Genomic DNA, 18,535 nt, shown 5'->3' with positions numbered 1-18,535 from the left:
CTCAAGGCAACGGCGCATTGGAAATTTATCAAAGGCACGTCATTCTAGGTACTATTCGTTATAATTAAATGTCAGTTAGTGACACATCGGCTGTAAAAGTCCCCAGGAGGCTCTAGGATGAACGAGAATAATGCTAAAAATAGTATGTGATTGCTGCCATCATGTGGTTAGAAAATGAAATGAAATGATCGTGTGGCATTGCTGGCCGGGAGGTCCCTTCCGGAAGAGTTCGGCCGCCGGGTTGCAAGTCTTATTTCAGGTGACACCACAATGGGCGACTTGCGTGTCGATGATGATAATGAAAGGATGATGAGGAGAATACGACACCCAGTCCACGAGCGAAGAAAATCTCAAACCCGACCGAGAAGCGAACCTGGGCCCGCTGCATGACAGGCATACACATTACCACTCAGCAAAGCAGGTAGACATGTGATTAGAGACGTGCTGTTGCAGTGTAGAAGAAGGTTTGCGTTTTGGTAGATGCTAATATTTTTCGTCATTTTCTCGTAAGTAACAGATTCTGGGACTTTCTTGTTCATGTAACAGAAAAGCATTTTCTGCAGTAATTAGCGTTCCTTCGATTTCGTGACTTCAGTTTCACTAAAAAACGAAAGGTGAAAAGAGCAGCAATCGTATTTACAGTCTTGCTTGTCATAAATAATTAGCCGTGATCAAATGCATAGAAATGTTTTCGTGAATGTGGCGTGAAAGTCAAAGATCGCACCACACAGCAAGCGAGGGTTTCAGATGAATGGAGGGACGTTGTGTGAGCTGTTACACATTTCAGCCGAACGTCAGCCACATGCCGTGGCACTTCCACACAGATACTGGTTTCCCATACGAAAACTAACACTCATTCATTTCAGTCAAACACAGCAGATTAATAATAGGAAAGGGATATATGAAGCACACAGATGTAAAAGTCTGAAAGTGAATATTGAGGATAAAACTCGTTAGGTTAGTGTTTTTTAACGTCCCGTCGACAACGAGGTCATTAGAGACGGAGCGCAAGCTCGGGTTAGGGAAGGATGGGGAAGGAAATCGGCCGTGCCCTGTCAAAGGAACCATCCCGGCATTTGCCTGAAACGATTTAGAGAAATCACGGAAAACCTAAATCAGGATGGCTGGAGACGGGATTGAACCGTCGTCCTCCCGAATGCGAGTCCAGTGTGTTACCACTGCGCCACCTCGCTCGGTGATAAAACTAGTCATTTCGTTCCGAGACGCTTAGTACTTTCGCAGACAGGTAGCGGGTGTCGATGTAAATGAGAATGACTTACAAAAGCAGGTAAATATATCAGACGAATTCCGGACCCCCCCCCCCTCCCTCCTCTTTTGTCTGCCTCCTCTTGCCTCTCAAAAATGGTTCAAATGGCTCTGAGCACTATGGGACTTAACATCTGTGGTCATCAGTCCCCTAGAACTTAGAACTACTTAAACCTAACTAACCTAAGAACATCACAAACATCCATGCCCGAGCCAGGATTCGAACCTGCGACCGTAGCGGTCACACGCTCCAGACTGAAGCGCCTAGAACCGCACGGCCACATAGGCTGGCTCCTGCTTCTCATACTGTCCAGCTCTTCCTCTTTCCTTTCTCTGTCCATCTCCTCTTTCCCGTCTCTCTGTCCATCGCTTCCTTCCCCTCTCTCTGTCCAGTTCCTCCTTTCTCTCTCTATCCATCTTCTCCATCCCTCCTCTCTGTCCACCTCTTCCTTCCCCTCTCTCTGTCCATCTCCTCCTTTCCTTATATATCTTTAACCATATGTTGTACAGTGATACAACTTCGCAGGTACATTGAGCGACGTATGTGGGTGCTCTCTGCTAAACATCTTGCGAATAGAGTGGGTAGCAAGGAATTATTACATTTAAACATGACGCCATACCTGATGCGACACTTTTACTGCATGAACATCGAAAATGTAGTGAGGGATGAACTTTTTTCCTTTCATCATTATGTGGGTGGAGGGGTTAGAGAAACAAAGTTCGTGAAGGTTTTAAATTATGCATAAAATTTTTTGCAAGTCAGTAAGTGCTCTCGTTCTGAAATATCGCATGAATAAAATCTTGGTAGGCGGGCGTTGTGGCCTACGCTTCTTTTTCACCCCAACCCCCACCCCTTTGATAGGTAGGTGGTCCTTACGCCACAGACACTAAGTAATATGCGTATCAAGTCTGGTTGAAATCGTGTCAGTGGTTCTAGACTGCTTCGCGAGAACAACGTCGCCTTTATATTGAAAATAACAGTCACGGTTGCGAAGTTATTTTTATTTAAAAACTTAATTTTTATTTCAAATTTAATTTTTAAATAAAAATAACTCTGCAACCGTGACTGTTTTGTTTTCAATATAACCACGAAAATCGGTTGTTATATCAATCAGGCAACGATGGAGTAGAGTGCATACAACAGCATTTTCTTCCATGATTCCCATTTAAATTCCCTGAGTAGTGGTTCAAATGGCTCTGAGCACTATGGGACTTCACTTCTGAGGTCATCAGTCCCCTAGAACTTAGAACTACTTAAACCTAACCAACCTAAGGACATCACACACATCCATGTCCGAGGCAGGATTCGAACCTGCGACAGTAGCGGTCGCGCGGTTCCAGACTGTAGCGCCTAGAACCCGTCGGCCACACCGGCCGGCTCCCCGAGTACTCCTGTTACATTTTTGTGTGGGCTATACTGGCCTATAGGATGCTAGGAGCGGATTTCTGAACTCGGTGGAAGTCTACTGCCGTGCCTATGTGATAAGGACTGCAGCTGGTGGCACAAGTGCTGTGCATGACACGAATGCGTTGCTCCGCAGGCGGTGGACGGCGGCGGCGGCCGGGAGGCGGTGCAGGGCGGCCCCGGGGGCGGCCGCGTGCGGCTCTTCTCCTCGGTGGTCACCGGCCTCCGCATGGACACCAACTACACGTTCGAGGTGCGGCCCGCCGCTCCGCAGGGGGCCGCCGCCAAGGCGCGCGGACAGACCATCGCCGTCGCCACCAGGGGCTGTGAGTAGGCGCCGTTCCAGCTGGTATCGTCAAGTGCATTAAGCGAGCACCGGACAGCTGAAAGCACGCTAGTCGCTTTGGGGCGCACCAGGTGGCGTAGAGCTGGTACCAGGCTGTCACGTGACCTTCCACCACTGACCTAAGTCGCGCAAGTGAAATTTTGGAAATGTGTGGTAAGGTCCTATGGGACTAAACTGCTGAGGTCATCGGTCCCTAACCCTTTCACTGCGCATTTACTCTCAGCGGCTCCCGCCCTGTGCGCGCTATTTTCACCCGGTGCGTATATACAGGGTGATTCAAAAATGCATGTAAATATTTTAAGGGTGTATTTGTGAGGTAAATATAAGACAAAAATGTTCTATAAATGTTTTTCCATAAACGTTTAATTCCAGAGTTATCGTTAAATACGAAAGTCATGTCCGTATCAAAACGACGGCAGTGCAAGCAGCAGGATGCCATATTCTGGTACGTAATTCACATACGTATCTCCCAACAGTTGATTCGAAACTGCATGAATAGTGTTTGTTTTTGTTTGCACGTGATGTTTACTCCTACTGTACGGAAGATGGCGCTGATGTTGTTGGTAACGGAAAAGTACGTCCTGTCGTACATTCATCGTCGGAAGGCTAAAGGTTTCGTGCACATGATGTACTCAAACAGTGAGTATGCTGATATGCACCTTGTGTATGGTGCAGCAGATGGAAATGCACTTGCAGCAAGACGAAGGTACAGTGAGCTGTTTCCAGGAAGACGGTTACCAAGTCATCAGACGTTTGTATCTGTGGACAGACGTATGCGGGAGTATGGCATTCGTCCTGGGCCACATTCAGGTCGACCACTTGAGCATGCAGTGAACGTCGAGGAACATGTTTTGGACCTGGTAGACCAAGATCCATCTATCAGTACGAGACAAATTAGTGCAGCTGTACGACTTCCACAATCTACTGTATGGCGGCTGCTTCGGAGACAACAGTTGCATCCATTTCACCTGCAAAAAGTGCACGAATTGACACCTGAAGACTATCCTCGCCGTCAGCAATTCTGCCAGTGGTTACAAGAGCGTCATTTGAATGATCCAATGTTCATTCGGCGGATATTATTCACAGATGAGGCCATGTTTACTCGTGCGGGTGTAATCAATTCGCATAATATGCACCAGTGGGCTGTCGAGAATCCTGGCGCGAGAATTGTGCGTGGATATCAACATCAATTCTCCATAAACATTTGGTGTGGTATTGTGGGGAATTACTTACTCGGACCTCATGTTCTGCCTCCAAGGCTGAATGGGCACACGTACTGCGAATTTTTGGAGGGAGAATTGCCTGGATTGTTACAGGATGTCCCTCTTGCAACACGAGCCACCATGTGGTTTATGCACGATGGTGCTCTCGCCCATTACAGCCGCAACGTAAGGGCGTACCTCAATTCTGCGTATCCACATCGATGGATAGGTCGCGGAGGACCAATTGCTTGGCCAGCCAGATCAGCTGACCTGAACCCTTTAGACTTTTATTTATGGGGCCGACTAAAGACATTGGTGTATTCTTCTGCAGTACCGAACAGAGAAGTGCTACAACAAAGAATTGAAGGTGGTTGTGAAATTATTCGTGGAGAGTTGAACGGACTGTGTAATGTGCAGAGATCATTGATGCGACGAGCACGGGTCTGTCTGCAAGTTCAGGGACAGCATTTTGAACATGTATTGCATTAAGATTTGTGCAAATACAGTACAGTACAGTACAGTCTGTAAAATGCTTCAATTTTCCTTAGTTATTGTGCATTGCTGTAGTTCAATCAACAGGACCTAAATTAATACAGTGTTCGCGAGGAATTGTTTCAGTTTGTTACGTCACGTTTATTTATCAGTTTGCGTTGTTAGTCCAAATGCACTGTAATTAAACTGTGAACTCTGGGAATTAAATACCTTACGTTGTATTGAATGTATTATCCTGTTTTGTTCATAACTCTGTAATAAGCCAAGTATGGAAAAAATTGTATAGAACATTTTTGTCTTATATTTACCTCACAAATACACCCTTGAAATATTTACATGCATTTTTGAATCACCCTGTATACGACTGTAGCAGTCTACCGTTATTATTGAGATAAAAATGAGACGCAAAATCTAGTATTGTCGGTGTAAATCGTTTCCTTTTTTAAAATCTTTGTTCAGAAAGTCTTATTTTGTTCAAAAAATGTACTTTATTAGGAGAAAAAAATACAAACCATATTACATTAGTAATACTTCAAAGTGTTATATCGCTCGAAACAAAAATTCAAACATAAAGGCACATTACATTTTACACAAGTGTATCTTGTGTCACTTCGTTTGTCTTGTTTTGTACATACAATACACCTTCTCTGGGCGGTCTTCTTCTTTGAAGTTCCTGGGATTAGCGAGATAAAGTGGCGCTCGGTTAGGCGTAAGGGATTGTCACCATCAGCCGATCTCCTTCCACGACGTCCCTGTCTGCGGTTAGTGGTGAATCTCTAGGACCTCCTTGACAAGTTTCTGTTGAAAACCAGATACTGAAATATTTCGTCCCGTTTGAGTTTTATATAATGCATGCGCATTGAGCAGAGACAGATCCACCAAATGAAAAAATACTTTTTTATACCATTTTACAGTTTTTCGTGCACATTTTACTGAACTTAGCATCATGTCGCGCCTGTCGACGGCCCCCATATTTTCAGTGTAGCTTACGATGCAAGCTGGTTTTGTTTTTCGTTCATTCGTGGTTCTGTCAATTTTGTTAGTCGCTGTAATTTCGCTTTATGAAGAGTTGAAAACATCCTCACTTCCTGCTTGTTCTGCCACTTCAGAGCAAGAAGTTTATCTGTTGACATAAACTCGATCTCGCCTTTTCTAAGTTTTTTTTGATAAAGCAGGCATGCCTTTGCGGTTTGTTCTCACAGTTCCACAGGCATTAGTCACTCTGTCATGCAAATAAGAAAATAACGTTGGGCTAGTTTACCAATTGTCAACATACAATGTGTGACCTTTACCAAGGTAACGTTCAAGTAAAGTGAGAGCAATGCTTCCAGGTATTCCAACATTTACACCAAAGTCAGTTTCTTTTTTTACGTCTGTTGCTGCACCCACATAAATAATAAAGTCAAGAATATAACCAGTTTCACAATCACATAACACAAAAATTTTTACACCAAATCTGTGGCGTTTGGAAGGAATGTACTGCTTGAAGAAGACACAACCTTTGAAGAGAGCTAAACTTTCGTCAATGCACCAATTTTAAAAGGATAGAAAGCACCTGGAAATACTTTTCTTAAGTGAGCCACAATTCCACGTAATTTCCAGATGTCATCTCCAGAATCCTCACTGTTATCAGCAAAATGTAACATTCTAAGTAACAGAAGATATCTATCTCTGATAGAATGATTTACGCCAACATTGGAGTAGACAGTAACTGATCATTGGTCCAATAACTGTTTATTTCATTTTTTCTCACTTGAGCCATCAGAAAATTTACAGCAAGGAAACAGTAAACTTCGTCACTGTTTGTGTTTTTCCAATGCCGCAGTCTTGATTTTTCAATGGCATCACTGCAAATGTGTTCATAACATAAATTACATTGCTCAGCTATGTAGCTCACAATTTCTTGGCTAAAAAAATCTTGGAAGCAGTCGTATAGAGTACATAAATCATCTAAACTGACGATTTTGCAACCGGAACCCCTGTTATCGAAATTATACACTTTAGGGTCCAAAACAGAGTCTTTCCATCTAAAATCAACTGTATTGTGTCTATTAGGAGATTTATCAGGCATACGCTCAGGTTCTTCTTCGGAATCGGAGAAAGAATCGACGATAACATCAAAACTTGGATCTGCTGTTTCATCGTTTGTTGGTTCACAAATATTTATTATATTTGTGGTGACAGATTTATCTGCCAGCTCGTCGGCGTCATTATCTGTCCTCCCATAATCAGCTGGATTGGGCATGATGATGTCCTCGTCGTCACTTTGGTTTAGAATACTCAGCAGCTCATCGTCTGTAAACGGACGGTAACGTCGCGTCACTTTATTCGGTAACGCGGAAACGGCCGCACACAAACTAGGTAACATAGCGATACGAATGAACTCAGCAGAAAGAGAATTCAGCATTCAATAGTCGTTCAGGTATTTCCTAGTATTCCAACAATTAAATTGCATACTTGCGCAACAATTACCTCCGACTCGCTGCCCCGATTGTCGGCGTTACAGGTAACTACACGACTGTAGCAGGGAACAGCTGTAAGTATTTTTTTATAGCAAATAGTATATATACGTCTGGAACAATGAAACGATTAGCGTATATTTACGTCTGGAGCAGTGAAAGGGCTAAGCTTACACACTACTTAATCTAACTTAAACTAACTTATGCTACGAGTTGCCTGTACTTACGTGTGTTACATACCTATGGACGTTACCTCATTTCGTTCGCTTTGTTTGGGTATGCGATCAGTGTCTTAGTAGACTGCCCTAGAAACCGGAAGCAGTGAACGGTCTAGAATCTGAGGAAGGCTATGTAAAGGGTCTCGTAACCTACAGAACACTTTTGTGCAACATTGATATCCTCGTGTCCGTTACTGAAAAATAAACGCTATTTGTAGGAAAATTGAAATTGTAAATGTCAATTCGGGTCTCGTTCGAAAGTTGTTGATCTATAATGTAAAACAAAGGGATGCTGTAGTAAAACTTTAAAAAAAAATCTATACATATTTATCATACAGCGCTATAAAAAACAATTTCCTCAAGATGAAGGTAAAATTAAAGAAAAAAATTTCAGATTAAACAAAAACATACCAAACATCGCTTCAATACTTCGACGAGTATATATTCAACTTGCTTCTGTTGTTCATAAGCAGCTTTTGCACTTATCAGTAATATGGCCCTGAGCACTACGGGACTCAACATCTATGGTCATCAGTCCCCTAGAACTTAGAACTACTTAAACCTAACTAACCTAAGGACATCACACAACACCCAGCCATCACGAGGCAGAGAAAATCCCTGACCCCGCCGGGAATCGAACCCGGGAACCCGGGCGTGGGAAGCGAGAACGCTACCGCACGACCACGAGCTGCGGGCTATCAGTAGTAACCTGAATCCATTGCCTCTGATCATCACGAAGAACGTTCTATTAATTACAAAATAATAATAATAATTACATAGATTTCTTATGTTTTGTATGTAACTATACTTGCATTAAAATTAATTGCTTTGGTTACATAAAAGCGCAGAAATTACGCGATCGTCTAATTTTTATTACTTTAAAATTTTTTTATATTTTTTAAGGATATAAAATACACAATAGTCTAACGCTGAACGATGTGCGGTTCCAATTATGTCAAAACAAACAAACAAAAAACAAACAGAAGTGGTCAGTTCCCAGTTTGTCTCCCACACATTCATGCATGTTTCTTTCCCTACCAATGTCATCCAGTACTACTGGTAATCGTATCATTTACTACGCCATTTATGTACCATACCAAAACCACCGAACCGTGTTTGAGACATGGAATCACCCCAGTCAGGTGGGTCATTACTGAAGACAATTCTACTGCTCAGTTATATTCTAGGCCTAAAAAGTGTCTGGAGACGCCCCGGACAGCGGCGGGATACTAACCTGACTGGCGCTCAGCCATTATTGATACTTAGAATGTCATGCATTTCGCCAGTATTAATGCTTGTCGAACTACACTCCTGGAAATGGAAAAAAGAACACATTGACACCGGTGTGTCGGTAGCATGCTGCGACAGCGTGGACGTGAACCGTATGTGCAGTTGACGGACTTTGAGCGAGGGCATATAGTGGGCATGCGGGAGGCCGGGTGGACGTACCGCCGAATTGCTCAACACGTGGGGCGTGAGGTCTCCACAGTACATCGATGTTGTCGCCAGTGGTCGGCGGAAGGTGCACGTGCCCGTCGACCTGGGACCGGACCGCAGCGACGCACGGATGCACGCCAAGACCGTAGGATCCTACGCAGTGCCGTAGGGGACCGCACCGCCACTTCCCAGCAAATTAGGGACACTGTTGCTCCTGGGGTATCGGCGAGGACCATTCGCAACCGTCTCCATGAAGCTGGGCTACGGTCCCGCACACCGTTAGGCCGTCTTCCGCTCACGCCCCAACATCGTGCAGCCCGCCTCCAGTGGTGTCGCGACAGGCGTGAATGGAGGGACGAATGGAGACGTGTCGTCTTCAGCGATGAGAGTCGCTTCTGCCCTGGTGCCAATGATGGTCGTATGCGTGTTTGGCGCCGTGCAGGTGAGCGCCACAATCAGGACTGCATACGACCGAGGCACACAGGGCCAACACCCGGCATCATGGTGTGGGGAGCGATCTCCTACACTGGCCGTACACCACTGGTGATCGTCGAGGGGACACTGAATAGTGCACGGTACATCCAAACCGTCATCGAACCCATCGTTCTACCATTCCTAGACCGGCAAGGGAACTTGCTGTTCCAACAGGACAATGCACGTCCGCATGTATCCCGTGCCACCCAACGTGCTCTAGAAGGTGTAAGTCAACTACCCTGGCCAGCAAGATCTCCGGATCTGTCCCCCATTGAGCATGTTTGGGACTGGATGAAGCGTCGTCTCAGGCGGTCTGCACGTCCAGCACGAACGCTGGTCCAACTGAGGCGCCAGGTGGAAATGGCATGGCAAGCCGTTCCACAGGACTACATCCAGCATCTCTACGATCGTCTCCATGGGAGAATAGCAGCCTACATTGCTGCGAAAGGTGGATATACACTGTACTAGTGCCGACATTGTGCATGCTCTGTTGCCTGTGTCTATGTGCCTGTGGTTCAGTCAGTGTGATCATGTGATGTATCTGACCCCAGGAATGTGTCAATAAAGTTTCCCCTTCCTGGGACAATGAATTCACGGTGTTCTTATTTCAATTTCCAGGAGTGTATTACTGGTCATAATGATTTCTGAAGTTTTTAAGTAGACTTAATTTATGAAATTACTTCTTACGAGTTATTTAGTAGTTAACAGCACCCAAGAAAACTCCTTTTCATTAAATTCATTCTTAGTAACAATAAGCTGTAGCCGCTGCTGCTGCATTCTGTTGCGAATTGCTGTAAACCACGTGGAAAAAGACAGTCATCAAAAGAGGTGAGTACAAAACTTAAGGCCAAAACAGTGACACTGACACACCGCAACATATCATATACGCAAATCCACTAAATTCCGTTGCACAAGCCAGATTCTGTATAACTTGTAAATTCTTATTCAAATACGCAGTCAGACAGCTTACGTATTCATTGTTACAGGCTCATTTGTTCCTGCAGTTTTTCATATTCAAATACGCAGTCAGATAGCTTATCCGAAGGTTTGTTTTAATTTTTCCATGTAACGATCTGTTGAGGGCTTAAACGACAGTGAAAATGACAGTCATACAACACGCATATAGCGTTATGCAGGTTAGATTCAGATTACTGATACCTCAGGTTGATTATCTAGTCCATTTTTAAGAGATGAACCTAGGCTTGATTATTGCAAACTCGGGCTACCAATTACGAGCGTAACCCTGCAGTGCTTGCGAATTTTACCTTGAATTCGGTTTTCAGTCGTAGTTAAGCCATCTAAATCTCTCCTGGCCACATAAATGAAATCAGGTCTTGAGTGCGGTAACATCCGCCATCACCGACCTGAGGGCAGCATGACACGTTTATGTCTCGGATCTCTCGACCAACGCTACTGAAATTTTACTCTCGCGGTCATACCTCGTGTCACAACAATGCTTAGAGTCGTCCTCCCATGTCTCGCCCTCAGATAGTTATTATCAATATCTAAGTTGTTATTTATTTCCATAGAGAATCGCAGAATCTTACGCAATGCGAAGAATAGCCTTAAGTTCGCTATGTAATATTTAATCAACGTAATGGAGAGTTCTGACACACTCCTTACAGTGTGTAAATTAAATGTCGTGGTACATATTTGTATAACGTTATGTTACTAAAAGTGCACAAAGTTGCCCAGTTTTACTGCATTTGAAAAGTGACGTTTAAGATCTTACAGCGTTCCGGTTCAGGAAGAGCCATGGCTCGTAACGGACAGCGGTAAACAAAGTATAAAAAGCGTCTCTGATTTATAATTATTTTATTAGGTTGTATGCAATACAATTATTGTAATTATTCTTAGTGAGAGACCTCCTTTTTTATATCAACCCGCGAGAATCGGTATAAATTAAATACTATAAATGTCGACAGGGTGTTCGGAAATACCCGTTACAAACTTCTAGGGCTTGAGGAGGGAAATGAGTACATAATATCTAGAATCAGAACCCATATACGGAAACGTACCATTTCCGTTCTACGACGGTTTCAGTTCAGGTGTGTAACGCGTTCACGTGTGCTGAGTAAAAGACAGAAGTCTCATAACTGCTTCTCCTGTTGTGCAATAGGGTAGAGAGGATGACGTGTACTACGTCAGATGGTCACCTGATGTTACTTAACGTATGCAAAGTTCGATTTACGAGACTCCTGTAGAGACAGAAGAAGATCTGCTGGCACAAGTTCTGGCTGCTGTTCTAAAAATTGAAGAGACACCAGGTGGGATGAAGAGTGAGTACCGGAAAATGCTTCGTAACTACAATGTCTGTAACAATGTGGTCTCCATATCGAGCCGCTGTTGTAGTGCATCAGTATTGTTGTGAACGTACAGTATGTACAATAAGCTGTTTTTTTTTTGTTTGTTTGGAATAATGTAGACAAGTAATATTTATGTGTTAATACAAATAAATGTGCTTAAGTGATAAATGGATGTTACGTTATGTTTCCTTTCGAATATTTACCTAACAGTTGTACTGCGTCACGACTAATTCTGTTCCTCAAGCAGAAGCGAAACCGACGTAGAACGGAAACGGCACTTTTCCGGACATGGGATCCTATTCAAAATATTCTGTACTCTCTCCTTTCTACAAGTCCTAGAAGTTTGTAAGGGGTATTTCCGAACACCCTGTATAAACACTGTCTTTAGATATTTCAATGGTTGCTAACATGGTTCATTTGAGTATTTCCTGTGTATGCTGGTCTGCAGCCTCAACAAATTTTACGAAAGGCATGCTAATAAAGTAATGATCCACCAAAGCTGTTTTTTTACATTTTATGTACTGCTACCTATTTCGAGCGATGGCTTATCCTCGAGCGGTATATTATAAAATCTTAAACGTTGTGTTTGAAATGTAATCTACTTTTGCTTTGTCATATTTGAACATGGTTGTTATATTATCGGTGACAGATAATTCAGAACCAATTATCTGCAGCGTACCGCTAGAGAATGAGCCATCGCTATAAACTGGTAGCAGTAAATAACATATAAAAGGGGAACTATGGTGGGTCGGTATTACATTAGTATAAGTTTCATACAACGGTTGCATTTAGGGTTTGTCATTGACCTTTCTTCCCTTTAGCGATCCACAAGAATATAAATTAAACATCATAAAATTCCTGAAGTATAGTAGTCCGATGTGTACGATGGGTATTAATCGTTTACATGTGACCGAGCAGAACAGTATTGTAGTATCCGATGCACGGTCTGGCACAGTACTGTAATATCCGATACACGGCCTAATTCGTCACGACTTCCGTGATGGACGTCAATGGTTGAGCGTCACTCAAGAATATAAATTAAACATCATAAATTTCCTGAAGTAATCCGATGTGTATTATGGGTATTATACGTCTAGATGTGACCGTGCAAAACAGTATTGTACGAGGGTCACTCCAAAAGAAATGCACACTATTTTTGTAAAAATACATTTTTCATTCTGCATGTGTGAAAGTTTTACAGTGTGTAGATACAGCCTTCCTGCTTGTTGTCAAACTTAGTTCAACCTGTTCCCGTCAGTGGCGCCGTCACAGAATGTCTTCAAGATGGCTGCTACACTTGACTTTCGTTGCTGTTGTTGTTTTTTTGGGGAAAGAGACCAGACAGCGAGGTCATCGGTCTCATCGGATTAGGGGAGGACGTGGACGGAAGTCGGCCGTGCCCTTTGAAAGGAACCATCCCGGCATTTGCCTGGAGCGATTTAGGGAAATCACGGAAAACCTAAATCAGGATGGCCGGACGCGGGATTGAACCGTCGTCCTCCCGAATGCGAGTCCAGTGTCTAACCACTGCGCCAGATCGCTCGGTTGGCGTTCGTCAGAAGCAACGTGCTGTCATAGAATTACTGTGCTGTGAAAACGAGACAGTGGGAAACATCCACAAGAGGTTGAAAAAGGTGTATGGAGATGCTGCTGTCGATCGCAGTACAGTTAGCCGGTGGGAAAGCAGGTTAGGTGATGAAAGCGGGCACGGCAATATTGAGGATTGTCCTCGCAGCGGCAGGCCTCATACTGAACACACTCGAGACAATGTGCAGAGAGTTAACGAATTGGTGACTGATGACAGACGCATCACAGTGAACGAATTGTCACGCTACGTTGGGATAGGGGATGGAAGTGTTTGCAGAATACTTAAAGTGTTGGCGTTAAAAAAGGTTTGTGCCAGGTGGATCTACATCTACATCTACATCTACATGATTACTCTGCAATTCACATTTTAAGTGCTTGGCAGAGGGTTCATCGAACCACAATCATACTATCTCTCTACCATTCCACTCCCGAACAGCTCGCGGGAAAAACGAACATCCGAGGATGTTGACATTGGCTCACAAAGAAACAAGAAAACGGGATGCAGCGAACTTTTGGAACAGAACGAGAATTTCTTTGAAGAATTGTGACAGGTGATGAAACATGGCTCCATCATTTTTCACCAGGGACGAAGAGGCAATCAATGGAGTGGCATCATGCAAATTCACCCAAGAAAAAAAAATTCCAAACTACACCTTCTGCTGGAAAAATTATGGCTACTGTGTTTTTCGATTCCGAAGGACTCTTGCTTGTGGACATCATGCCAAGTGGAACCACCATAAATTCTGATGTATATGTGACGACACTGAAGAAACTTCAAGCTAGACTGAGTCTTGTTCAACCACATCGGCAAAAGCAGGATGTTTTGCTGTTGCGTGACAATGCACGGCCACATGTCAGTCAAAAAACCATGGAAGCGATCACAAAACTCGTATGGGCAACACTGAAACACCCGCCTTACAGTTCAAATGGCTCTGAGCACTATGGGAATTAACTTCTGAGGTCATCAGTCCCCTAGAACTTAGAACTACTTAAACCTAACTAACCCAAGGAAATCACACACATCCATTCCCGAGGCAGGATTCGAACCTGCAACCGTAGCGGCCTCGCGGTTCCAAACTGTAGCGCCTAGAACCGCACGGCCACTCCGGCCGGCCGCCTTACAGTCCTGACCTGGCTTCGTGTGACTATCATCTCTTTGGGAAACTGAAAGACTCTCTTCGTGGAACAAGGTTTGAAGATGATGACTCCCTTGTGCACGCTGCCAAACAGTGGCTCCAACAGGTTGGTCCAGAATTTTACTGTGCGGGTATACAGGCGCTGGTTCCAAGATGGCGTAAGGCAGTTGAGAGGGATGGAAATTATGTGGAGAAATGAAAATATTGTTCCTAAAGGATGTATCCACACACTGTAAAACTTTAAAACATGTAGGATAAAAGATGGATTTAAAAAAAATAGTGTGCATTTATTTTGGAGTGACCCTCGTAGTATCCAATACACGGTCCAGCACAGTATTGTAATTTCCGATACACGGTCTAAATCAGTGATTCCCAAGGGGTCGATATCGGTTTCCTAGGGCTCGACATAAACGAAAACTGATTTTAGGGGGTCGACGAGGTTTAAAAATCGACCCCTATTAAATTAACACAAGTTCTTATTTAAAACTTTCAAGATAGGTAGGTACTGTATTGTTTATGTTGTGTTACGTGTACTAAGAATAATTAATATTTTTGTAGGAAATAGCATTTTTGTAGTAATGTAAAGTGTCAAGTTCGTACAAGATGAAAAACTCGGCAAGTCTGTGTGGACAAGTTTGTGCAAGATAATGAGTTCGAGCGTACGCCTTTCAGGCGCGTTTTGACTTGCTCTCTATGTGACGCTTACGCGATTTAACACGAACGAATTCATGATCAGGTCCAAACATGTTCCTGATATTTTACTATTTAACGAGCTTGCACTTAGGTTGAAAATTCATTTGCGTTTTGAAATTCATTGGAGCCTGAACGATAATAACTCATATAAGTACTCATTTATTTCAAGAGATTACAAAGTTATTACATAACTAAATTAAGTGAAGTAAAGTGACTGAAAAAGTGGTAAACAACATACAACATATTTTAAATAGGTAGGTATAAAAGTATTTGTAAAAATTACTTACACTTAAGTTGTTAAGTAGGTGGGTACCTAAACTTTGAAGTGTTCAGTTTGCTTTGGTTTTCGTTCTTATGCTGATAGGTACCTACTTACCTAATACGAATTTTCTACACCTAATTTCCTACTATAGTTACTTACCTAATATAGGTATCCAAGTTTATCAATGAGTAAGTCAGTAATACCTAACAAGAATCCATTACCTGGGTGTGATAAAAATAAGATAGTGTGCAAATGTAACAGTTTATTATTGTTTTTTATTTAGGAAGATTATTTGCAGTGTTACTGAGAGTTTTAGGATGGCGGACACGAAAAAAAAATGCAGACAATACAGTTTGGACAACTTGAAGTTCGGATTTATTGACCTAAGTCAGAATGAAAAATAACACTCTGTAGCAGCTGTTTTAAGTTAGCGGACCATTATGAATAAGGGGGTTGATCTTAAAAGTAGGTAATTTGGCCATGGGGGTCTCAGGTAACAGTTCATTTTGGAAAAGGAGTCACTGATCCAAAATAATTTGGGGATCCCTGGTCTAAATCGTTACGAATTCCATGATGTACGTCAGTGATTGAGAGTCTATCACCAGTTCTACATCATTTACATCGCTCCAAAGTGACCTGTGTCCTTTTCTTTCTCTTTTTTTAGAAGTGGTTAGCTAATATTTTGTAAACAAAACGTGGGGCGTTTGCGGCACAGTCTCGGCGCGCGCGACGCTGTGCCTGCCCGAGGCGAGCGAGGTGGAGGTGGTGACGGGCCCGCACTTCGGCGGCCGCGTCGCGGCGGAGGGCGCCGCCGGGTCGCGGTGCTCGCTGGACGGCGACGCCCGCAGCGCGCGCGCCGTCTACGTGCTGCGCGTGGACCACGCGGCTTGCGGCGGCGCGCGCAACGCCACCGCCGTCACCACCTACGTCACCGTGCAGGAGAGCGCCGCCATACTGACGCACTCGACGCGCCGCTTCCTCGTCATCTGCTCCTTCCAGCCGGACACGCTCACCGTTAGGGCCGGGTGCGTCCTCCACTCCTTACCACTGGCCACTTCCTGGGGCCTTGCATCACCTCGACATCTATCTGTGTTCATTTGAAATGGCATTAATACGAGCCCCGAATAATAACGCACAATCCGAAAGCCGCAACTTATACTATTTTTACTTATACGTTTTTTTACTTATACTTATTATGGAAATGGAAGAGGATGTAGATGAAGATGAAATGGGAGATACGATACTGCGTGAAGAGTTTGACAGAGCACTGAAAGACCTGAGTCGAAACAAGGCCCCGGGAGTAAACAACATTCCATTAGAACTACTGACGGCCTCAGAAGAGCCAATCCTCACAAACCTCTACCATCTGGTAAGCAAGATGTATGATACAGGTGAAATACCCTCAGACTTCAAGAAGAATATAATAATTCCGATCCCAAAGAAAGCAGGTGCTGACAGATGTGAAAATTACCGAAAAATCAGTTTAATAAGTCACGGATGCAAAATACTAACCCGTATTCTCTACAGACGAATGGAAAAACTGGTAGAAGCTGACCTTGGGGAAGATCAGTTTGGATTCCGTAGAAATATTGGAACACGTGAGGCAATACTGACCGTACGACTTATCTTAGAAGCTAGATTAAGGAAAGGCAAACCTACGTTTCTAGCATTTGTAGCCTTACAGAAAGCTTTTGACAATGTTGACCGGAATACTCTCTTTCAAATTCTAAAGGTGGCAGGGGTAAAATACAGGGAGCGAAAGGCTATTTACAATTTGTACAGAAACCAGATGGCAGTTATAAGAGTCGAGGGGCATGAAAGGGAAGCAGTGGTTGGGAAGGGAGTAAGACAGGGTTGTAGCCTATCCCCGATGTTGTTCAATCGAAACAAAAGAAAAATTCGGAGTAGGTACTAAAATCCATGGAGAAGAAATAAAAACTTTGAGATTCGCCGATGACATTGTAATTCTGTCAGCGACAGCAAACGACTTGGAAGAGCAGTTGAACGGAATGGACAGTGTCATGAAAGGAGAGTATAAGATGAACATTAACAAAAGCAAAACGAGGATAATGGAATGAAGCCGAATTAAGTCAGGTGATGCTCAGGGAATAAGATTAGGAAACGAGACACTTAAAGTAGTAAAGGAGTTTTGCTATTTGGGGAGCAAAATAACGGATGATAGTCGAAGTAGAGAGGATATAAATTGTAGACTGGCAATGGCAAGGAAAGCGTTTCTGAAGAAGAGAAATATGTTAACAACGAGTATTGATTTAAGTATCAGGAACTCGTTTCTGAAAGTATTTGTATGGAGTGTAGCCATGTATGGAAGTGAAACATGGACGATAACTAGTTTGGACAAGAAGAGAATAGAAGCTTTCGAAATGTGGTGCTACAGAAGAATGCTGAAGATTAGATGGGTAGATCATATAACTAATGAGGACGTATTGAATAGGATTGGGGACAAGAGAAGTTTGTGGCACAACTTAACTAGAAGAAGGGATCGGTTGGTAGGACATGTTCAAAAATGGTTCAAATGGCTCTGAGCACTATGGGACTCAACTGCTGTGGTCATTAGTCCCCTAGAACTTAGAACTACTTAAACCTAACTAACCTAAGGACATCACAAACATCCATGCCCGAGGCAGGATTCGAACCTGCGACCGTAGCAGCCGCACGGTTCCGGACTGCGCGCCTAGAACCGCGAGACCACCGCGGCCGGCTAGGACATGTTCTGAGGCATCAAAGGATCACCAGTTTAGTATTGGAGGGCAGCGTGGAGTGTAAAAATCGTAGAGGGAGACCAAGAGATGAATACACTAAACAGATTCAGGATGTAGGTTGCAGTAGGTACTGGTAGATGAAGAAGCTTGCACAGGATGGAGTAGCATGGAGAGCTGCATCAAACCAGTCTCAGGACAGAAGACCACAACAACAACAACATACTTATGGGACTTAACTGCTAATGTCATCAGTTCCTAAGCTTACACAGTACTTAACCTAAATTATCCTAAGGACAAACACACACACCCATGCCCGAGGGAGGACTCGAACCTCCGCCGGGACCAGCCGCACAGGCCATGACTGCAGCGCCTCTAACCGCTCGGCTAATCCCGCGCGGCAACATCAGTCCCCTAGACTTAGAACTACTTAAACCTAACTAACCCACTGGACCTGACGGGATACCAATTCGATTCTACACAGAGTACGCGAAAGAACTTGCCCCCCTTCTAACAGCCGTGTACCGCAAGTCTC

At 43.7% G+C, this 18,535-nt stretch overlaps 1 protein-coding gene across 1 annotated transcript in view; it reads left to right on the top strand.

The window, feature by feature from the left end:
• The window catches only part of LOC126234960 (uncharacterized), a 561,291-nt gene that overhangs the window by 503,996 nt on the left and 38,760 nt on the right, over positions 1–18,535 (top strand). The window contains exons 5-6 of the mRNA XM_049943699.1: positions 2,808–2,997; positions 15,999–16,308. Coding sequence (XP_049799656.1) covers positions 2,808–2,997; positions 15,999–16,308 — 500 coding nt within the window. The remainder of the gene's footprint in view (positions 1–2,807; positions 2,998–15,998; positions 16,309–18,535) is intronic.

This window comes from Schistocerca nitens, chromosome 2 (assembly GCF_023898315.1).
Source record: "Schistocerca nitens isolate TAMUIC-IGC-003100 chromosome 2, iqSchNite1.1, whole genome shotgun sequence".
Lineage (NCBI taxonomy): Eukaryota > Metazoa > Arthropoda > Insecta > Orthoptera > Acrididae > Schistocerca > Schistocerca nitens.
The sequence above is the reverse complement of the archived record's forward strand: the minus strand, read 5'-3'. Positions and strand labels throughout refer to the sequence as shown.